Source organism: Pezoporus wallicus, unplaced genomic scaffold (genome assembly GCF_028554395.1).
Source record: "Pezoporus wallicus isolate ANWC-B61680 ecotype Strahan unplaced genomic scaffold, APGP_CSIRO_Pwel_v1 contig_7339, whole genome shotgun sequence".
NCBI classification, from domain to species: Eukaryota; Metazoa; Chordata; class Aves; order Psittaciformes; family Psittacidae; genus Pezoporus; species Pezoporus wallicus.
In genome coordinates this window covers 799146-822864 of record NW_026636333.1, presented here as the reverse complement: position 1 = coordinate 822864, position 23719 = coordinate 799146, and the positions used below count along the sequence as shown (strand labels likewise).

The following is a 23719-nucleotide window of genomic DNA, read 5'->3' as shown; positions in this document are numbered from 1 at the left end:
ACCCTTCTGGCTGAGCACAGTCTCCAACGCAGCATGTGCTCCCATGGAGAAGTGAAACCAGTACATTGTCCCTTCACCTCACCCCCTCCGGGCTGTAGTAAGGGTTAATTAAGGCTCATAAGGAGCTTCCAAATAGCAGGATTGAAGGCAAACTATTAGCCCTACTAATGCCGCCTCCACAATCAAAGCGGTGAACTCCAGCTGAACCTCTCACCACTGATCATTTTACTGAAGGCACATGTTAAGGATGAGAAATCATCATCCTCCTCCTCCTCCTCCACCCAGCATCCCTGTGCCACAGGCCGCCCAGGATAACCAACATCCATCCCACAGCAGGTAACTTCCAAGGTTCCCTGTAGACTGATACAGCCAAACCTATGGCTGCCCTCCCCATCACAGCAGTGGCTATACAGGAAAGCCTATATCTAGGCAGCCCAACTTCCCCTGCTCCTATGGAAAGACACAGGAAGAGCAGAGCAATACCGATGTAGACAAGCAGAAGATGGGGCCCAAGATCTCCTCTTTGGCACACTCTTCCCATAACGCTGACTCCTGCTGAGATTTTGGAACCAGAAAGGGGAAAAAGGGTGGGAAATCAATTTAATTGCAGCTTAGTAAGCAACTGTGCTTAAATGTAGCTGGCAAAATCTGAACAATTCACTGCGAGAGAAAGGAAGGGGGAAATGGCTTTTTCATTGCATGGGAAAGTGGATTGAGAGCAAACCCCTCCTTATATCATCTGCTCCTCACCCCTTCCTTCTTTAAACAGGAGGAAGCCAGCAAGAAACACACAGCTAACGCTAGCAATCTCCCACTCGCACTACTCCAATTAATAGTCAATCCGCTGCACCCTTTGTCGTTAGGCTACACATAATTACCCCTTCACGCGAACGTCTTTCTTAAACAGATTCTACTTTTGCTTTCTCTGCAGATACACTCGCTGTAATTGGTTTTATTGCACCAAATGCTGGGCTGCCCTCGCAGAAGAGAACACTTATAACTGTGTCTCTCTCTCCCAGCTGCAGGAGGTTGCTTTTGCATTCCCACAGCTTCTCCCAAGCTTGCTTTTCCCACTGGCAAAGAGCCTCGAGCACAGGCAAACACACCCAGAAGGAATGAACCTGCATCCCATGGGCTGCACACGCTGGATGCACACATCCACTGACCCAGCCCTTGCCTTACAGCACCCCTGTTCAAACCCAGGGATTTACCAGCCTGGGACAGTGGCACCACACCTGCACTTACATGGGATTATAGGATGGTTCTATTTGCAAGGCTGCCTCTACCAATGCTGCTCTTCCAGTGCCTGTGCTCAGCCAGCACCTCCTAAACCACAGCAGTTCAGCAGAGCGTGCCCTGGCCTCTGCACCTTCAACAGACCTCTCAGCTGCAGAAGGAAAAGTAAAACCCCAGTTTCACTGTCATAAGATGCTCCACAGACCTACACAGTGTTCCCGTCTTCAGCTCTTATTCTGCAGCCATCCCGTGTGCCAAGCACCCCTACCCATGGGGAGGCAGGGATCATGCTGCAGAGCCACAGTCTCAGCAGAGCAAGAGGAAGTAAACCCAGCCAAGACAGGACCAGGGCCATGAGACCATTAAAATAACTCAGGATGGTGTAGTCTTATCAAAGAAAGAGAGGAGGAGAAAACCGCCTGGGTTTTTGAGTAAATAATCCACTTCTGTACGTATCTGAGGTAACAAAAAGATAAATAAAGAAAATATCATCTTTCCTGAGAGTTAACATCTTTGGAAAGTGTGGAGACACTTATAACATACATGCCATGTCTATTACACCTCGGTATCCAGACACAGAGCTGGTTTCAGAGACCTCCCAGCTCCAAAGCAGGACTTTCCTTGTCAAGCCAACTCCAAGGGTCACCAAGGGCTCAGGGCCACAAGCCAGAGCTGAGCACTCCTACAAGCCCAGCTGCAGGCATAAGGGCTCCCCTGTCACCCACCAAGGGGACGCTGCCACGCCACGCCACACCAGCAGGCAGGGGATGCTGCAGCCCAGAGAGATCCCACCGGCAGCGCACAAGGATCTTGACAGGAGAAGTGGATTGCAAGAGAGACCACAACACCCCTGAGCCCAGCTCATCCCAGGGGCATCACCACCTCTGACACCCCTTTGGTCCCACAGCAGCGGGACTCTTACAGCTCTTTCTGTCCTTCCAGGGCACAGTATTTGTCTTCTGGTGCTCAACACCTCTTGTCAACGAGACACACACCAGGCTGCATAGAAATTTACTCAACACCTTACCTGCAAAGCAGCAGAAACCCTGCATCCTCTCCCTCCTTCCCCAATAACGTCTTTAAAGCACCAAGCTAGGAAAGGCACCTGGGCATCCCAATGCTCACCTTTTCGCAAAGCAAATGGGTCTTGTTCAATCAACATTTATGCCCCCACCAGTCACAGCTGCAGCACAGAGCTCCATCAGAATGTAACAGGAGCAAACCCCATTCGTTGTAATTACCAGTGGCAAATTAACGGGGTTCTCATCGACTGTTTATGGTGTCACAGGTACCTCAGAGAGCAGCACCTTGACGTGCAGTGGGTAGATTCATCAAACAAGATGTACAAGGCAGTATGCTCACCATCTGGCCGCTGCTTGTTTAGCGGGAACATTATTGGGTACTGACTTTGGCAGGGCTTCTCACCTCGCTCCTGCTCCAAGATGACACAGGTATCGATGGCTGTGCTGGGAAAAACCCTTGCCCAAGCCCACCAGAAGGCATGCAAGCACTTGAGAAGTGTCAGACCTGTCCCATCTGGTCCCACAGAGAAGGATGGCTTGGCCATGGTTTTCTATTTCCATACCCATCACTAAATACACCAGCAGGAGAGAGCAGTTGGATTCCACCTCACCTCCTGCAACAAAGCTTCGGACATCCTAGAAAGCCTGGGTTAGCACCTAGCAATATTAGGATGGGCTTTCACCCGTGACAGAAGTTTCCTCTTCTCTCCCACCCTGGACCTACCCAAGCCCCCAGCCAACATGAGCCTTCCCAGCATTAAACATTCTGCCTTTTTGTTCCTGACAGCTTCGCCACTTCACTCCCTTAATTGTCAAGATATGAATTTGTGCAGGATACACAGTTATTTTAATCTGTTAAGTGGCTCTGCTGCTATAAAACTGTCAGGAATTTAATATCTGGAGACTGTCAGCTGAGCTCCAGGTGCCGAGGCTTTCTAGCCGGCGATGATGCAGAAGGAAGCGCAGGCTGGTGCGAGGCACACAAGTGCAAAGCTGGCAAGCGTCCCTCTGCATCAAGGCCCGATCCTGCAGGATGCTGAGCACCTCAGAGCACTCCGAGCAGGCAGTGAGGGTGCTGAGCCTCCCGTCATCTCCCAGGAGCCATCCCCAGCTGCATTTGCACACACTTGGAAAGGGGTTGTTGCACTGTAAACACTCACATGAGCCAAGCTTATCAGGTCACTTCTTTCGATAAAAGGAACCTTTCCTCTGGAGCTTTTCTCCTGCAATGCAGCCCACGATGGCCCCGCTTTCCCTCCAGAGGCTGTCAGCTGTGCTTTAGCCATTCATGGAAATGAAGAGAAACAAAAACCCCAAACCCAACATAAAGCATCTTCCCACTCCTCCTGCACACGCTGCTGGTCCCAGGTGCCAGAGCCCAGACCCCCTGCCAGCCCCTCACTGCTCCCCCACTTGGGTCTGACATGGATTCACCAGGTGAAGGAGAGGAGATGACCCAGGGGCTGTCACCTCCTCCAGCACAAGCTGGGGGAGCTGGCACACAAGCGAAGCATCGCGGCAGAGACAGCCACACGTACTCCTCACAAATCAATTTGGGAATTCGCTTGTAATTAATCCTGTGTATCAGTTCCCCTCATTATTTCTTAATGTAATTAAGTTATTAATTTAGATGTCCTGTTCCCCCCTCTTTCCCAAAGCAAAGCAAAGGGCTGCATCAGAGGGAAGCAGGGGAGAAGCCAGGTAGCATTGTGATACCGTAAACCCAGATTACCGGAGCACGTACCAAGCCCTAGCGCTGCCTCCCTGTGTGACTTCAGGTGGGTCACTGACAGCCTGATTTTCCAAGAGGGTTGAGTGACTCCAATTCCTCTGGAGTTAAGGAGAACCTGAAGGATACAAAGTTCAATTAACCTCCCCGGGTCCCAGTTTATCCAGCCGGAAAACTGCAGGCAGGGACACAGCCTGGAAATAATTAAAGCTTGCAAAGTATCTCAAAACCCTCCACCAAAAGGCAGGGAGAGCAGGAGGCATGGATGAGTCCCAGCTGATCCGTAACCCCGACCAGCCCCACGGACCTTACACCCTCATCCATCAGACCCGATTCTGCTGCAGGCTGAGCCCATGGCTGCTAACCGGGCACCGAGCCAGCCACGAGGGCAACACACCCAGGCAGCGGCACGCACGCTGCTACAGCTCCTCTTCTCTGCCAATTTACAGGACTTTATAAAGGGCAGGCAAAGGGCAAGGGCAGGTTTTCCTCCTGCTCTAATAGGACTTGATCTGCCCTTTGGAAAAGGGAAAATAAAGACAGCCAAACTCCAAGTGATGGCAGCAATAACAGCACTGGATGGACTGGGGAAGCTGTCCCAGGAACAGCTTCATAGTGCTAAACGGTGATGATCTGCTTCCATGCTCTACCAGCCCTGCAAGGTTACTACACCCCACGCCAGGAGGGAATCACACACCCTAAAACTCAGCCTCAGCCTGCTCCAGCTGCCCCGGCACATACGCCAGCAGCAGGGGTGGGGAGGAGGAGGAGGGAAAGGGAGTGACAGGGATTGAGGAGAGCAAGGGCTGTCAAGAAAAGGGTCCTCCAAGCCTGCCAGCCACGGCGCAATGGTGAGAGATGCACAGATATGGGATTAGAGGGGAAAACAGGATAAAAAGAAGGGGAGGGAGGTGAAGCCAGTTTAATTACAGTAGACAGCTGCGCCTGCCTCGTGGGCACGAGCAGCTTGGGAGAGCTCAGCTACTGCTGTCGGACCTGTCCCAGACACCCGCCTGCGCCAGGGCGCAAGAGACCAAGCCACAGCGTGCTTCAGGGGTAGGCAGGACCCCTCACACCAAGGACCTACTCCTCAGAGACCTCGCTAACCCCAACCCAGGGCTCTCCAGCTATAGGAAAAAGCATCCCAAACCTTGCTGAGCACCGGACCTGGTGCAGGGTTTGGGATTAAAGGGAGAGGAAGGCACAGACCAAAATAACAGTGGTGGATGGGCAACCCCTCTGCACAGCCAAGGGTGGCAGCCCTGTGAGCAGCAGCAATGCTGCCTGCCCTTGGCAAGCCACCAACACGAGCTCGGGCACCGCTGCTTTCCAGCATCAGACACGTGCCGTGAGCCCTGCCAGGACACAGCGCGGGCAGGAGGAGGCATTACCAGCTGGAGCCTAACTAGGAGGGTCTAAAGGTTAAATCCACACGAGGGGTGATATATGGTACACATATGGCTGCAGAAATAATGCTTGACAGAGAGAAGGCAGAAAGGAGAGGGGGGAGGTAGAAGCAAACACATCAGAAAACACTGCCAGGAAAGTTGATGTGGATTTGTTCCATTTCTTCACCGCTGCTGCATTACAAAGTTTGCACTGCTGTTAGAAACCTGCTACCTCCGCTCCTTTCTCAAGGAACCTGGGAGGACAAACTCTAACTGCTTGAGTTTTCACCAATGGCAGCCAGTCCACAGGAATGCATCGCCAGGCTTCTCTCCAGGCTGCAGCATCCCAGCCTCTGGTACCCACAACAGCTCTGCACCCATCCAGAAGGGTTAACCAAAGTGATACCACCTTCGCACGCTCACAACCAGCTTATAATACACAGACTGGTTTGGGTTGGAATGGACCTTAAAACTCATCCAGTTCCAACCCCTGCCACAGGCAGGGACACCTTCCGCTAGAGCAGGTTGCTCAAAGTCCTGTCCAGCCTGGCCTTAATTCACACTGCTCAAAAGCAATTTCCAAAGCCAAAAAATGTAATGCATTAAATAGAAGAAGAAAAATAAAAAGACTCTGCACTCTATGGATCTCCAGGGGACACAACTGTTTTGATGGAAAATTCAGAGGAAATGAAGGAGAGGTGATTTTTGCAGTCAGATTGCTGGAGTTACGGCAACTTGGCAGTTGCAGCTTCGAAACTTGGGGGCCTGAGCCTGCATGATGGGAGAAGTTTGCTTTGCCAGCTGTGGGAGCGCAGCCCGGACCCTAACAGATGAGCCTCGCATAGGAGGGGGGAGTTAAAATGGGCAGCAATTCAGCTCCAGCTGATGCGAAGGGAGAAGCAAAGTTCATTTCAAGGAGAGCACAGGAGCTCTCATCAAACAGGGCAGGTCTCATTCTGCAATTCTTAAGCACACAGTTCTGGCAGAAACCTACTAACACCGAAGCATCATTATGGTTAAGAAAGCACTTGTTTAACAACTCCGTTTCCAGTGAGTTATTGCCTCCCCCTGCTTAAATAAATAAATAAATGCATCTATAATTATTTATTTTCAGGCCTGAAATTGCATAGATTCATTCCCCTTTGCTAGGATTGAAAGGTTTCTGAAAGCCTGAGAAATACCTCCTCCATCATTTTTAGTTAAGAAACATGGAAAACCAATAATTCCTCAGGATGAAAAAATCAAAGCAAGCTTTATGAGCTCTGACTTCCCCCCCCCCCAAATCATTAATTCAGTTGCAGAGGTGACACATACATGAGGCTCTCCAAAGACCTGCCCAACACATACTGTTGCCTTATGTCACAGGCCAAAGGCTCAGCTGTGTGTCACTGGTGCAAAAAAGGGCTGAGTGCTCACAGTCTTCCTCTGCCACAATAACACTGAACCACAGAATCATTAGGGTTGGAAGGGAGCTCTGGAGATCATCTAACCCTTAATGTCAGCAGATTTTCACGACCTGGGCTTTAACCCCCATTAATATTCAAGATTTACAACTGTATAACTAAGAGCAGCATCCAACCCATGTCCTCAGGAAAGTTAACCCTCAGCTAAGCTTGTTAGAGAGGAGAGGACACGGGACCTTGCTCCAGAGGAGCTGCTTGCAGCTCCCCTGCTTTTCGCAGCGGCTGGGCAGCAAAACTCCTCCGTTTCACTCTGTGTTGAGTGGGATGCTCCTTACATCTGCCCTATGCTGGTACCCCCTGGACCCAAACATGACACACAAACAACGCGATGGCAAATGTACCCTTTCTTCCACACAGGCTGAGACCCACAAGGCAGCACTCCTCCTGCCCTGCAGCTCTCCACGGAGCACCCGAACGTTCTCCATCTGCTCCCCTCTCCGCGACAGGATTGTTGGAGCCCTTCTTTTGGGGGGGGGGGCTCGGAAGCACTGCGTGACCCACAGCGGAAAGCAGTCGCCTGTCCCCTATGGGGGACATAAAACACGCGCCGGTCTCCCGCCTCCAGGGACCTAAGGCCCGAAGCGAGGGATGCTCAGAGTTGGCGGCGGGGCAGAGGACCGGTCCCCGAGCCTCGGGGAACCCCGACGGCTGCGGCCCCCGCTGAACGAGGGACGGGGAGAGGAAGGGGAGCAGATGGGGCTGTCCCTGCCAGAGGCTGCGCGGAGGAGAGGGCGCCGCGACCGGGAGGGGGTAAGGAAAGTGCCCGAACCCCCCCCCCCCGGGCACAGAGCCGGTGCAAAACTTTAAGGGCAGCGCTACGGGGCGGGGGTCCCGAAAACCGCCGGGAACTTCTTCCCCGGGCAGCTGCTGCGTGCCCTGCCCGCCGGCTGCATCCCAACGGGATGGCCCCGGCCCCTTCCTTACCTCCGGCGTGCGCTCCTCGGCTCCCGCCGCCTCCAACTTCCTCCTCGCCCCGAAGAAGAAGAGGAGGAGGGCGGCGAGCCAGAGCACCCCCAGCAGAGACAGCGCCAGCCGCCGCGTCGGCCGCCTCATCACCCTGGGGAGCGGGGGGAAAAGTCCGGTTGAGAAGGGGGATGAAGGGCGGTGGGAGCCTCCAGGCAGCGGGGCTAAGAGAGGAGCGGGGTCTCGCCTGCCCGCCTCGGAGCCGGCGATGCGAGTCCCGGGCTGTGCATGCTCTGCAGGGGAGGGGAGGAGGAAGAGGAGGAGGAGAAGGAGGCGCCGGGAGGAGGGGGGCTGGAGCCGCTCGCCGAAGGTAGGTGCTGTGCGCAGGGAGCCGAGCCGGGCAGGCCCCCCCCCGGCGGAAGGTGCGGGGCCGTGCTGCTGCCCTGCCCGCTGGAAGCAGCCTCTCGGGGACACGGAGCGCTCTGGCGTGCGGGGGGATAACCGGGACACCCGTCTCTTGACCCCCTTTCACAGTGCTTGGGTCCAGGCCACTTCCCCCCCCCCCCACCGCGCCTCTGCGAAGTCGGTCCCGGTCCCCGTCCCCATCCCGGGGCAAGGGGAAGCCAGCGCTCAACAGCACACAGAGGAGGCTCAGACATGATGGGAAGATTAATTTATCCAATTGAAGCAGCAGGGGGAATTCAGGTAGGTGGAATTTAATTACTGGATTTGGAAGAGAAGATGTGAGCCTCCGGAGCTGTCAAGAGCACTTAAAAAATAAAATCATAATCATCATGCTGTTGGTATGCTGGCAGCAGCTCGGTGCCGGGCTGTGGTCCTGCAGGAACAGCCCTCAGCCATCATCCCTGTCCTGTGGGGTGATCCTTGTTGGCTCCGCACACAGCCCCGTGGCAGCCAAAGTGGGAATTACAGACATTGCTAGGAGAGGAAAATAAAACCAAGAGCGAGACTCCAGCAAGGAGCTGCGTTCACCGAGCTGTCCCTGCTCACCTGCCTCACTCACTGCTTTTCCAATCCTGCCACTGACAACTATTGCACAAGCTGAGCAACCCCATGCAGAAGACATTAGAGGATAAATTAAGTATTGGAGCAGATGTGAGTCATTCATGTTAGTACAAAAAGTATAGAACAAACCCCATAAAAACAGGAATCCATGCATAAAGTAACATATGGAATGAAACAGAGATAAGATGTCAAATGCTGGAAAGTCCGATGCACATGTTGTAAACAACCTCTTCCATGCATTTCCCACACACTCCTCCTGGTTTTATTATTTCCTGCAGTTGTTTTCTGTCACTTGCTAATTTATCATTTGCCATCTTCATCCTCTGTCCTCCTCTGATTTATTTCCAGGGCTCAGTAAGCCCTTCTCCCCCAACATCATCCATGCCTCTCAGGCCCAACATTCACACAGAGATGCCCAGATAAAAATTTCATTAGCATCCACAAGAAGGGGCATTTCTTTCTGTTTTAAGGGCATCTGACTCTGAAATGTCTTTACCAGAATGATGAATTCCAGGTCCAGGAGGCAGGCTTAGGCTGAACTTTGTTTTACTACAACTGCAGCAGCAGAGCCGTGAAGAAGCAGAACTAACCGGGTGGGAAGGAACTCACGCCCTGGTGAGCCATCAGCCCCACATTGTGTGGGAAATCCACCCCAGCCTGAAAATGCCACTTACTTCCCATGATGTGCGTCACTTGTCACCCCAATGAACCCTCCTCCGTCCGTGCTCCAGGTAGAAGGACCACCGTGCTCAGCTCTGCTATCCCGAGAGGTCTCTGCCCAGCCTAGGAGTCACCTGCAGCTGGATGCAGGTGTTTTTCTATTCCCCAAACTGTTGCTCCATGCTTCCTGCTGAAAGCTAAGGAGAAGCACCTGAGCAGCTGAGGCACATCAGCAGTGGCTTTTCACCGGGCTTGTAGCTGTTGTTTTAACCTTGTGCCCACCCCAGCTATTGACACAGCCTGGTTATTGCCTCTCATGTACATCCATCTAGCCCCTTTGGAGCAGGAATGGCTTTCTGGCCATTCTTATCACAGGTAGAAAGTAGCTGCTGGTGCTTTCCTGGCTGGGATGAAGTGCTCTCAGCACTGTAACATAGTGTTGCCCTAGCACGTTTGCAGAGGGTGCTGAGCTTTTCCAACCAGACCTCTCTCTGTGCTAGGAGAGCTTTTCCAGATAAGGGCACCTGGGGAGGTGTTATCATTCAAAGCTGGATTAAAAACCTTGTCTTTTTTTGTAGATCAAGCTTTCAGCGGAAGTTATTAAAAAATACAGGGGAGAAATATAGAAAATATCAGGGAAATACATTACAAATTAGATTACAGGTGAGGTAATAAATAGGAGATACCTGACAAAAATGCAATCAGATAACGCTATCTTATTACCTTGAGAAACAACTCCCTCTGCTGAGAGAAAGCTTTATTGGCAAGGCTCGGCGCTGTGATGAACAGCCTGCTGTGCCCGTCGCAGACAACGGGCAAAGGCCGGGCTCCTCCCCGCTGGCACTGCTGGTACATCAGCGAGGGGCGACACTGTAGGACCCCGGGACTGATGGAGCCCTTGGCTGCTCTGTGCAGCGGTCCTGTGGTGAAACAAGAGGTTCTTCAGCCTGGAGAAGGAAAGGCTGCAGAGGGACAATAGAGCAGCTTCCAGTGACTAAAGGGGGCCTATAAGAAAGGGTACGAGGGCCTGTAGTGACAGAACAAGGGGGAATGACTTTAAACTGACAGAGGGGAGATTTAGATGAGACATTAGGATGAAATTCTTCCCTGTGAGGGTGCTGAGGTGCTGGAACAGGGCGCCCAGAGAAGCTGTGGCTGCCCCATCCCTGGCAGTGTTCAAGGCCAGGTTGGACCTCAGGGGCTTGGGGCAACCTGGTCCACTGGAACGCATCCCTGCCTGTGGATCTGGGTGATCTTTAAGGTGCCTTCCAGCCCAAACTATTCTGTGCTTTTATGTTTTGAGCTCTAGCAATGCATACGATCTAAAAGAAGGGATATTCCTCCTGACTGTGTGCTGGGACAGATAATATATCAAGCAGGTGACGGTAACATCTATTTAAACAAGAACAAGGTGAGAGTACAAATCTGGAGGTTCAGAGTTATTTGAAGTCACAGACTTTCAGAGACTCGTATAAAAATCCTACTGCAATTCCATTAAAACCGTGGCAATAAAACCTATCTTCTGTTGTATTATGTAGCCAAATCTTCCCCATTTTTCTCAGTTCTCAACTGCCAGTCTCAGATGCTTCACAAGTGGGGTCCATAACGTACTACCTGTTTCCAAGGTAGAAAAATTTAAGGCCAGAAGTACAACCAGACACAGAAAAAAACAGTCTAGGAAATGGATATTTAGCATTTGTTGGTATCAGCATTGCAAAGCTGATGAAAGCGACTGTTTCGTGAGAGCAAAACCAGGACATCCTTTCTCAGTGGAAGAGGGACTTCTCACAGTTACAGCCTCAGGGGATGGCCCTTTGAGGTCCTGCCTTTAAGGAAAGGGCAGTAGGGGAAAGTAGCTCTCCTTGCTATTTGAGGAGCATCTATAAAGGGAGTTTCCACTCACCAGGTCTACAAACCAGCTGGGCTCTGCTTTAGGAATACCCCTGGGTTTGGTTTGATTCACATCTGAGAAGAGAGAAAACACATCCACAGAGAAAAAAAACACATTTCTTTTCCCAAGGGACCACAAAGTTTGTTGTTTGTTCTGGGAAAGCTGGAACGGGGCTTATATTGATACACTCAAGAAGTGATCAAAGGGAAGGATCAAAATCTACCCCCTGCTGCTGAGGGGTCTCAGCTGAACATCACAGGCAGATGCAACAACACTGAGCTCTGGTTGAAAAGGGGCATTTAGGACATGGGGCCTCTCTGCCAGGGGAGGGTCTGGTATAGGCAGGGGTTTTGGCAGCTCAGCTCTCACTGCTGCTTATGGCAGCGTACCTTCCCTACAAAGAGGTGCTGCTTGTGATAGCACATACAACAGAAGGGATATGCTTGTTTGCAAAGCTGAGACCAGTGTTTGAAAGGGTCATCAGAGTCATGTGTGGTTACATAGACAGATGGATTTCATTCACTGGTACCTTTGTGGCCCCTGCTCCAGGCTTGAGAAGGAAGCTAATACAGAAGTTTCTCTCCCCATCCTGTGCTGCATTTACTGGATGTAACCACGCTGAGGCCAGGGCCAGCAGGGGATGAAGAGCACATCGAGCTGCTCCCAAATAGCTGTTTTGGCAAGTGCGGAGCATCGGTATGTTTCACAAGAAGCCCAGCTCTGCCTCATCACCCAGCTGTTAAGGTGCCAGCCCAGGTGCAGGGCCTTGGGGAGAGCAAGCCAACACATGCCCCTGGCCCAGACACCATCCTGACAGCCCCAGCCTGCTCCCAGGGAGTGACTCAGAGCCGCTCGCCTCTTGTCTAGCAGTGGAGCTGTGCTTCGGATGCAGTCACACCGGTGACTCTTCCAGGCTTATATTTAACACAGGAACAAGAATCCCTTTTTGGATTTGCAGCTGTTCAAGGAGCATTCGGGTCGCTTGGTCTGCTCCCAGTCCAGTCAGCGTGGGCAGAAGGAGGGGAGAAGCCAGCAAGTCCTTTGCACAGGAGCAAGGGGAGATTGTTGCTTTGCCATGGGGGTTCCCTAGCTCTGCAGCACTTGTCAGCACCATGACTTGGCCCCATGGCATGTCGCTGCAAGGGTACCAGAGTGTACGGAGCTGGGGGTTCCTAGCCACAGCTACCATCACACAGCCTTCAGGGTCGTCAGTGGCAGCAAGGACACTCTGCCGTCTCCATCAGTACCCCATCTTCTCAAAAAGCAGCTTCCATGAAAGCTGCTGAAGGTACCGTGAACATTATCCCGCAGGTTTGTGGCAGGCAAGCTCTGCTATAAAAGGGATACAAAGAAAAAAAGACCAGTGCTTATGCTGAACAATGTCTCCCTGTGTGCCCTCAGAGAAGACCACAAATGTTAGAGACAGCTCTGGCCTAATACCACGAGAATTGTTAAGTTAAAGTTCTTAGAACAGAAAATAAATGGAAAAGCTTTATAGTTGTCTCTCTCCTTTCCCTCTCTGATGTAACAGAACTGCAGCTTGTCCTATATCTACAGCCTAAACTGGAGGGTCAAACTGTGAAGCACTCACCTTCTCCGTTTGGGTGATGATATCACTCTGCGGCTCCTCACCTACTGCTGCAATTAGAAAGGGAAAAGGAGGAATTCCTGCAGGATTGTGGCCACTTCTGGGGTTGCAATCAGATCTTTTTCAGGAGCTGCAAAGGGTTTGTTTTCTTTTTAATTAAACTGCAAGGGTTGTTCCCTAGCAAACTTTCCATGATGACATCTCCAGTTAATTAAAGGTTTAAGCTGATGGGAAATGTTATGCATAAGAAAATAAAATAAAGAGGAGAGCCACTTTAATAGCATTTGTTAATTGAAGTTCCCATCGAGTCAGCTGCAGGAAGACAAGCTGTTCCTTCAGTAGATGGGCACCAGCACAGACCCAGATGTTCGCCTGCAGCTCCTGGAAGTCAGGCTCCCACCTTCAGCCTAGCTGGTGTGGCACCAATGGATGAAGCAGCGCTGAGCTCACTCACCACTGGGACAAACACAAAGACTTCTCCACAGTCAGACTGGGTGAGGGCAGGAGGAATTGTTGCCTATCACAGGCATTACATCTTTCATCTTTAGCAACTGCCACCCACTTGCACTTGTGTTTAATTCACCTTCTCCCCAGCCTTCATCTCCATTTGCTGCAGCACAGGTTTTTCTGGATTAGATTCTGCCTTTTCGCTATCTCCCAGCATTTCCAGGTACCCAACAGTGCCAGTACAAGCAGGTGTGGGAACAACGGCCAGAGCAATGGGAGATACGAAGTGAGACACATTAACTTAAGCATATGGCTAGAGGACATACTAGGGAACACAAGAACAGATCCCTTGGGCAGTGCTCTTCCACTGTGACCACCGTCAGTACTGTTCACTGCTTGCTTTTGACCAGCCCTGCTTTTACGCATCTTATTGCCACAATAGAGTTAAGGCTTCTGGGTCCTGTCTCCAGCTGCCTCTGGTGGTTGATAGCCTCTCCTGATGCTTTCCAACACAGGCATTTTCTGGGAAAAGCCCATGGATAAATGAAGGCTGCTGATCCCATGTGTTTGGAGCATTTTGGCTGGGGAAGCTCTTTAGCTCCAGGTCACTGCATCAGCAACCAGTGGCAGCCACTGCAAATGGCCACAACAGAGCACTTGGGACAAAAGGCAGCAGATAGCTTCATGGGTCAAGTCACAGCAAAGGACCGACAGCAAACATAGCACAGATGGATCTTTACCAGCAGCACCTGAGTCTCTAAGGTCCTGGGCACCCTACAGGCCTCAGCACCCAGTGAACCCCAGTGCTGCTGTATCTCTGTACAGGAGAAGCAGAGCTGCTCAGCTGCCTCCCAAGGAGATGCGCTCTACGTGCATGCATGCATGTGCACACACACCCATCCGTCGCTAAGGAAGTGGAGAAACCTGCTGGAATTCAGACCAAACCCTTCTGTTACTCTTCATATGCTAAATCAGTCCCGCTGGCCAGCTGCAGGAATATGTCCCCTGGATGTGTTCAAGCCCATAATTGTGGTTAGGACAGGTCACACTCAACAGAATAAAGAACAAGTCAGGTGACGGGTGAGAGAACACATTAGCCAAAATAAAGCTTTGTCCTTAAAGCACCTTTATTGCCTCTGTCTTTTTGTGTGCAGGTGTTAAGCAGGCTTTAGAGCCAAATCTCTACTTGTGGGATATGTAAGTATGGCCTGATGCCAACTGGGGTCTAAGCATTTATTAACACAGCTGGCAACATGTAATACTGCACCAGACGTTTTGTGGGAAGGAGCATTTTCACAGCTGGATGAGAAGTTTTACCCTGTTCTCCCTCCTGGAAAATTTTCCATAGGAAAAATTCTTGACTGTTCATCCCTCCCCTCTCCTGAGGGATCCAAAACCTGAAGGGGGTGAGCCACACTCCCCCAGCTTCTTAAGATCTCAATCCTATCATTTAGGTGAAGTGCCTAGGAATAGACATTTCTTCCAAACACAATCCAACACTTGAAGTATAAAGACATGGTGATCTATATTTGATCAGGCAATCTCTTGCTCTCAAAACTAAAGCTCCAAGGGGCTAACAACTAACCCTACATCCCCTGAAAAACAGGTGAAAGCAAATAGTTATTCTGTGCAGAAAGGGTGAAGAATGCCAAGGTCTATGCTTGCTCCATGTGGATCTTCCCATGGGATCCACTGTGATCTCCTACATGAGAACACAAGCTGCAAATCCTGCTCATCTCCAAGGGAACAACATTCTACCCCGCATGTGCTCAGGTAGATTAACATCTCATCCCATCACCAAATCTCTGCTGTTGTTGATCAGAAAGCAAAGCAGCAGCTAGATTTCCCCACTAGCAGGACAGAATTTCAAGGCTGCTGTTTAGAAAACAAAGTAATGTTTAATTGCACACATTTGTTTTGCTGTTACTGAGCAAGAACAAGTTAGAAGCCCAACAGCATTACTCTTCCTTCCCTGCATAACACCTCATTAATGCATTCAAACCTGTTAGAATTTGTTAGTCCCAGAGGCCCTTCTTGAACCAGAACGATCAATAGATGCAAACAGAGCAGGTAAAGAGGCAATCAGGGTCCTAGAAAGTTCAAATATCTTCCATTAGGACACCATAATAACTTCCCTTGAGCAAGCATTGCAGTAGCTGGTACTACGAGCAAAGGGACATCCCAGGTAGGAGTAACACAGGAGAGGCACGCGAGGAAAGAAACACATCTTGCTTTAACCAGAGCAAAATGTGATCTGGACAGCAAGATGTGCTCCAAACAGCTTGGGCTATTCCATGCAGGAAAGGTATTTCACAGGGAATTGTGCATATGGGAGATAGTTGGAGGAAAGTTCTCCAACGTTTCAGGTTCTGATCTCCACACAGTAATGAGCACACAAGCAGATGATGCATATGCATGAGAATGTAATTAAGACTGGTAAACCTGGAAGATTTTCAAACTCTATGGCAATTACCAACTTAAACACACAAAAAATTAAGATAGCCTTATACCCAAAGGAAAGTTATTATTCAAAGTGCCTTACCTCATTATAGTTAGCTCCAGCTCAAACAGCAGGCTAGTGAGCAGGGGAGAGCTGCCTTCCATTAGCAGCAGGTGCTCTCCCTGGGACAGAGGCAGGACGCTGACATCCTTTTGCTCTTGCCAAGACATCTCAACCGGTCCCAAAATGCTTTATGGGAACAAAAATAGAAAGCAGAGGGAGCGCATGACTGGCAGCTTGGGCTCCCCTGTTGCTCTTTGGGCCTCTCTGGTGAAGAGCATCCATGGACAGGGAGCTACCCTCTGTAAATAGATTCAGTAAATAAATGTGGTAATTATACTAAATATTATTCTCAGTGGAAAGCAGCAGGGAAATGATTTGCATAAGAAATGTGGATTATTCATGTAAATGAATGTGTTATTTGTTTATAGAAAAGATTAAGTCTTGTCTAAAGACCTAGAACTCAGCTATACGTAAAAGCTAACACTTCAAAGAAGGCTCATGCCTTCACTGTGATCTGCCCACCTTCTATCAAATTCATCTTTGCAGGACTAGCTATGCTTTTCTTATCTGTCCATTTTGCTAAAGCTTAGACTCCCCTCAGCGCAGTGGATAGTTAATCTTCTCCAGGGACACTGTTTTAGGTGCCGTTAAAGTATCTTTACAGGCATTCAGACTTTTAATCTTTGTTTCAGCAAGCTGAGTCTAGTGACAGGAGAAAGAGGAGTGGTTTCTGGGTTTGAAGAGCTGTACAAAAAGCCTGGCTTGGGAGAATGGATCCTTTCATTTTCTTCCTCCATGTGCTGGATGCAAGGAGGGGCGAGGTCCTCGGTTGGCTCTGCCCTGTGTAGTCCAGAAGCAGCCTAGAGCAGGGAGGCAATAGGATGTCAGGGCAGGCTAGCATAGCCTTACAGCTCCCAAGAGCTGGGTCACTTATGGAAACAATGTGTGCCCACCTCCCACTGTCTGTGTCACCCCACGTCATGCTCACCACTGGGGTACTTTCATCCCGACACCTGGGCAGTGCAGAAAGGATTAATCCCATTGCAATCACCTCCTATTAACATCAGGACAACCTCGACCCTCATGGCAGCAATCCCAAGCCCAGTGTTATCCAGGACAGGAGAAACACTGACTTTACACAAAATGCAGAAAGGCACTTTAGCTGATGCTGCAGCACCTTCACCCTGCCACTCACCCCTGCAGAACAGCTAACTCAGCTCCTGGGCCCATGCTGGGAAGGGCATCAGCACCCAGAACAGCCTCTTAGAAGAACAGGTTTACCAAAAATCAGGAGACTTTCTCACTGGACTTTGCCCTCGAAAACCTGCTAACTAGAGGCAAGTCTTAGAGTGGGAAGTGTATCCCGGGCTGCATCAAAAGGTGGTCAAGGGAAGTAATTCCCTTCCTCTAGTCCGCTCTGGTGAGACCCCATCTCTAAAGTACTGTGTTCAGCTCTGGGGTCCTCAGCACAGGAAAGATACGGACCTGTTGAAGCAAGTCCAGAGGAGGCCACAAAGATGCTGTGAGGGCTGGAGCACCTTTGCTTTGGAGACAGGCTGAGAGAACTGGGCTTGTTCAGCCTGGAGAAGAGAAGGCTCCAGCAGACTATAGTAGAAATAGGGGTTCCTTCTACTGGACTCAGCAAGTTATTCTTGCAGCATATTTTTTTCTGTTAATTCATTCCCTAAATTCTTTATGTGCTCAGCTATCTATGTGTTAGTTGGAGAGAGCATCCATTTCTTTTTTTGCATTTGATATAGTTAGCTGTCCAAAACTCAGTGGTTTAAACTCTCAGAAACTTGAGCACATTGGAAAACATTGATCCAGACAATGGAGGCTGTGAAGTGCCCGAGGCTTGCATCTGTGCTGTGCCCTGCACAGGTAGAAAAAACAGGCTGAAGTGTAATTTGAGCTCTCAGTAGTGCTCATCTCAGCTGTTAAAAACCCATGAGCCCTTCGGGTCAAACTACTTTGGAGATGCTCAGGGTTATTTCTGTTTTCTGTGTTTGCCCAATGAGTGTTGTGAGGCCAGGGGTCATGGTTCTCTACAGTCCCCAAGGACAAGCATCTTACCACGTGGCTCACATTTCTCCACTATCACCACAAGGCAGGCAGCACAATGTAGGTAGAAGTTGGCCACAACGTATGTGCTCAGCACGGGCATCACCTGGGTTTCAGAAAAGGGGTCTGTGACAAGCGTGGATCCGACTTAAAATAAGACTTCCAGTGGTCTGTCCCACCATTCTCATGGATGCAGTCAGACCACAGTGCTGGGATACGTAATACGACATGAGCCAGGTCCTGTGCAACTTCAGACATCAGCCAACAACGTCTTCAAACAAAGGGAGCTAATGTTGATCAGGGGATTGCAGAGAAAACCTTGGCCCTTCAGGTTTAATCTTGTGGTACATGTGCACCCATGCCCTAAGAGTAGGAGACAATTTTAAGACTGGGGTTATGACTCTTCTGAGATGTGTGTAAGATTAAGGCGCACGTAGCAAGAGCGTGTGATGTTGGTTTTGTTTTCTTTTTCCTTTTAAAAGGAAACACAACAGGTGACAATAAACACCCAAGTTACAGAGAAGGGGCAACATAAAATCTCATACCTAAAGCCATGCAGCCCTTCAAGATACTCTGTCCAAAATGATCTGTTGTTGGAAGGGGTGTGCTCGCTGCATGCTCCAAAGCTCTGCATCATCTCCATTTTTAGGAGAAACACACTCACAGGGGGCTGGATCTAGAGTCTTACAGAGCAGGCATGGCCCTGGTTTCTGGAGTGGTATTCCTAGCTGAGACTGGGTTTGAAAGGGTCAGTGGAAAGGGAGGGATAGTGCTCAGGCAAAAAGCCATCATTGCCACTGCTAGCATCCAGGCTGAAAGCACCCAGCTGCTTAAGACCCAATTTCTCACTCATGAGTTCCAGCTCTTCAGCAGCACAGAGCTGCTTTCAAGCAATAAGTGGTTTATGTCTAGCTGCAGTGTATTTATAACAAAGAAATCCTGCTTCTTCCTGAGGAAAAAAAGCTACTTTAGAGCAACTACCTCTTTCATTTCGTCTTGCTTAATGAGCACCAGCTATAGACACCCTTCTCATAGCTACATTTGCAGGAGCATGAGGATCTCCACGTTTCCACAGGGCGCTCAGCTTTTAACCCTTCCCTCCATGAGATTCAAACATGGCTTGTTAGAAAAAAAAAGGGTCTTTTTAAAATATGACTCTCCATAGCAATCCACATCATGGGTCTTCTGAATCTGAAAACATAATTCCCACATTTGCTCACAGTAAATATTCCATCAAAATGGGCTTCAGGAGAAAACTGGATTTTTTAATTGCATGCTTTCTTAATAGAGATCCCTTGTGTTAGGTTATGAGGGAAAATGTTCCTCCTCAGCAGCAGTAGCCAAGTCCATTGCCTTTATCTCACAAAACAGCTGAAACTTCGTACAAAACCCAACTTTGCTTTCTGCCTCTTATAGCGAATTTGAGCTCCAAGGACCAACCTGACCATCCAGCTCTAACATTAATAGTAATAAAGGCGACATGTAATTCATAGAATCACAGAATGGTTTGTGCTGGAAGAGACCTTAAAGCTCATCTAGCTCCAAGCCCCTGCTACAGGCAGGGATACCTTCCACTAGAGCAGGTTGCTCCAAGCCCCATTCACCCAAGAATAATTTTCTATGGCACTTCTCACCTCTTCCTCAACAAAAGTTGGAGATAAGCTCAGGCAGAAAGCACTTCTGCCTGGTATCTGCAGCCACTGTAATACCAGGCAGGTGCTTTACAAGTGGCATCTGTCTCTGGCACCACAAGGCTGGGTAGAATTAGTCAGGATTTTGTAGGTTTTTTCCTTTATCTGTGACATGTCAGCTTCCTACATTACATGGCTGATCTGAGCAAAACAAAGGTCTGCCTGCATTGGAAGGGAGTGCGATGGAGACATTCATTTCCCCAGAATAGGTAGTGTAACAAATCAATCCTGACTGCACTGATAAATTGAACTTCAAGCTTGGTGATACTGCTTTTCAGGTCTAATCCAGTGTAAGACACAGCAGGAAGGAAAGGCAAAGGCACTCGTTAGCATTTCATTCTGCAAGGAGCTGCTCCCCTAGCAGGGGAGAAAAAAAGATCATCTTTTTTCCCCTCTTCTTTTTCAGCACAGCATTGCAACTATTCTTGAGGAAGGTGACACAGGGTGCAGGGGTATGTGCAGGGGCTTGCGTGCAGATAGTGAGGTGTACAAGAACTACTCAGTGATTGCTGACCTCGGGATGGGATCATAACTGAAGCTCCTGGATGACAGTGAGAAAGAAACATGGCTTATGGGAAAAACCTGGCTTACAGCAGGATGGGGATTATAGAGCAGCATTGCTTTGGTACACAAAGGAAAGAGGAGCTGCTGGACCGGGCTTCAGGAGACTGAGATCCGGGTCAAGTCTTGACTACAGAGCCCCAGGCTGAACATAGACAGATCGCTCCCCTCAGGCACCGCAGAATCACACAACAGTTTGGGTTGGAAAAGACCTTAAAGCTCATCCATTTCAACCCCCTGCCACAGGGACACCTTCCGCTAGACCAGGCTGCTCCAAGCCCCGTCCAGCCTGGCCTTGAACATTGCCAGGGATGGGACAGCCACAGCTTCTCTGGGCAACCTGTGCCAGTGCCTCAGCACCCTCACAGGGAAGATTTTTTTCCTAGTGTCTCATCTAAATCTCCCCTCTGTCAGTTTAAAACCATTTCCCCTTGCCTTATCCCTACAGGCCCTTGTAAAAAGGCCCTCAACCTTCTGGTCACTGCAAGAAATACTTCTTTTTCCAAGTAGATGGCAAGCCTCAAGTCCTGCTTGCAGGTCACACAGCAGCCAACACCATGGGGACCTGATCTTCCTCCCCTCAACACTGTGGCACTGTACTAATAACAAAGGGGATTTTCTCCCTTAACTTTTCTGAATCTAGATGTAAAAATCATACCTGTGGGAACCTCCAACTTTTCACTCTTCCTCATTGGAGCACAGGGTTGTGTTCAGCCAGAGGCCAGCAGGACTAACACTGGGAAAAAAGTGTCCGTAGGCCTCTGTGTTGGGGCAGAAAGCTTGAAACATTGGCCTGAAAAGTTCACAAAGGAAACAGAAACACTTCAGGTCTCCAAATTTTGAAATTCCATTGATTTGAATTGAGCCTCCTGGTGGGTTGCAGGACTAGAAAGGAGGTGAGCAAGGACTCTTTGGTGGACACTTGGATTTGGCAGTGGTTTTAACTCCATGTTCCCATGTTGTCTCTTGACTCCCATCGCTGCCCTGTGCAAAGGTCTGTGCCACTGCAACACCTTGCACCCACTCTGCTCAGTGGCCAGCCTCTGGATGCTGCCTGCCCTGGGAAACAGGCTTTTCCTTCCAAAAGCTTCAGAGTCCTCATTTTTAGGGCTCCAGTGCAATGAAAACTTGCCCTTTAGAGGTCCTTTTTCTGGGTCATGGAGTTAGGATCACACATACTGCTTAATAATTAAAAACAAAGCAACATTATTCATTCTACATGGAGAATCTCATAATATGGTCAAAGTCCACTGGCACAGCTTGGCCAGCCCTGACACTGCTTTGTGCAGTAGCCACTTATATGAATGTAACACCTCTCTGCAAAGAACTGGAATGTGCTCTTAGGGAAGGCAGGAGTCTTGCTGGCCCCACTGTAAAATTGGTGAAGAGATATGACTTCAGACAGAGAACTATACTTCAGTGTCTCAACAGTACGTAGACCTTCAAATTTTAATTGACTGCCCAGAAAGAAATATACAGATAGGCAGAAATGCTCATCTGAAACCTGGACCAGGTTGGTATCTCTCCAAAGGTGGTCATCCCTACCTGTCCAAAGGCAAGAACCCCATCATCTTGATTTGGATGACTTATCTTGGGGTAATTTGTCCCCAGGGGACAGCTCTTCCCTTTTTACCTGAAGCCAGATGTCAGGTCTCTGACACAGCTCTTACCTGAGGCCGTGAGCACTCCAGCCGTGCTTGTCATTCCTTTAAGTCTTAGACCCTTTTTGAATCCTGTGAAGCTTGAGAGTAGAGCCTGTCTTCTTGCCATCTGGACAGAAATCCTGACCATGCAGAATGCACGCAGTGAAGCCGACAGGCACCTGCTGTACCCTGACTGCAAACTAAACGTGTGCACCAACTCCATCCAGGAAAAACGAAATAATTCCAGTTGTGTGTGTGTGTATCTTGTGGCAATAAGCTCTAGCTGAACATTTTGTTTGCAAAGGTTTGATCAGTTCCTTTCAATTTCACCTCAGTCTTACTGTTACAGTATACTTCATCATCCAGTTCCCCTTCTCATTCAAGCCATTATTTGCTGTTCTTGTTATTTGCACCTGCCTTTTCCAAAAACGACCTTTATTAGCAACACTAGTCTCAAGCTGCAGCCCCACTTCTCTTTCATTTCTCCTAGAGCAATACCACCCACTGCAAAGCTCAGCATCTCTATAAACACTGTGGATACAAACAAATGCATCCTTCAGCAGCCTTTTAGACCATTTTTTCCACAATGCACGTTGTAAATGAGGAGCAATACATCTTCAGAATTGCCCAGAAAACGTTATTCTGATAGCAATATAAAAGTCTCACAGTGTCCGAGTAGGTGCCCTTGCCAAAAACATTTTATTGCGAGCCAAATAATTCAGTTTGAATTGTACACAGTTTGGTCTGATCATTCCAGTAAAGCATTCTTTACAATTCTGTAACAGCAAGTCACATGGCTCAATAAAGTTTATTGCTGCAAATGCTTAGTGATTCATGGCATGGATGAATTCTGTTTCTTTCCTGGATCAAGTAATCAATAGCAAAATAATCTGCCTGCAATTACATTGCTCTGCATTAAAGAGGTGTGAAGTAAATAACTACAAAATCTGATTTGAAAAAAAAATATGTACAACATTATTAATGAACTGCAATTTGAAACTGGGTGTCCTGCACCACAGTTTTGCTCACAGCCTGTGGCAGAGCTACTCCCAGCCTTACATGACTCTTGCTCAGCTGATTACACACATTGTGCAACAAACCCAGTTGGGACTGATAGGTTTCCATCCCTTCACATCCAACAGAGTCCTGCTGTGAACACTCTACACTCACACAAAACCCCCTGGCCATCCCCGTGGGTGCCAGGGACCATCTTTTTTGGAGTGTGCTGAAGCGCAAGGCCTACGCTCCCTCAATCAACCTTTCGGGTTCCTCCAGTGCTGCTCCTGCACACAGTAAATCAGTGTTTATAACATACCCCACTGAGCTGAGTGCAAATTAAATCAGGCTAATATAGCTTGCACCACCGTGTTCAGCTGCAAGCCACAAAAGGAAACAGAGGCATGACAGTTGGGAGAAGGCATGTGCTTTGTGACGGGAGCTGCTAACTGAGCCTCTTCGGCAGCCCAGCAGGACAGCAGCACCACGACACCGCTGCTCAAGGGCTCTGGGTGTCCCTGCTCCCTCCAACCTGCTCTGTTTCCCAGATCTGAACCCTTTGGCTCCAGTGACACCACAGCAGGCCAAGCACAATAGATGATAGATATATCATCTGTAATAAAAAAGTCCAAACACAGCTATCTATTTATCTGGTTCTAACAGTTTTCTCATAAAAACAGAATGAGAATGATACTGTTTAGAAACAGACTGCTCTGGGGAATAAAGTGCACACTGTTGTTTTTACTGTTTAATGCATCCTGACTAGGAACACTTACACGCAATGGGGTTCCTGTCTAAATATGCTTATGCTGTTGCACAGGCTTCAGTGCAGCAGTAAGCACACAGCCGAGTTCAGCCTTTTGCTTGTGTTTACATTCTTATCCACAGTCCACCTCACTCCTGAATCTCAT

General features: G+C 49.3%; 1 protein-coding gene and 1 long non-coding RNA gene across 2 annotated transcripts in view; both read right to left on the bottom strand.

Moving 5' to 3' along the window:
* GALNT14 (polypeptide N-acetylgalactosaminyltransferase 14) overlaps positions 1 to 8113 on the bottom strand; it is a 92314-nt gene extending 84201 nt beyond the window's left edge. Inside the window, exon 1 of the mRNA XM_057400051.1 lies at positions 7763 to 8113. Coding sequence (XP_057256034.1) covers positions 7763 to 7891 — 129 coding nt within the window. The 5' untranslated portion in view covers positions 7892 to 8113. The remainder of the gene's footprint in view (positions 1 to 7762) is intronic.
* Positions 8114 to 10798: 2685 nt separating this feature from the next.
* On the bottom strand, positions 10799 to 13429 carry LOC130594274 (uncharacterized). The gene is made up of 4 exons (XR_008971041.1): positions 13307 to 13429; positions 12910 to 12956; positions 11331 to 11392; positions 10799 to 11041 (listed from the first exon to the last, which is right to left on the bottom strand). It is a non-coding gene; the product is annotated as an uncharacterized LOC130594274 (long non-coding RNA).
* Between the last annotated feature and the right edge of the window lie 10290 nt (positions 13430 to 23719).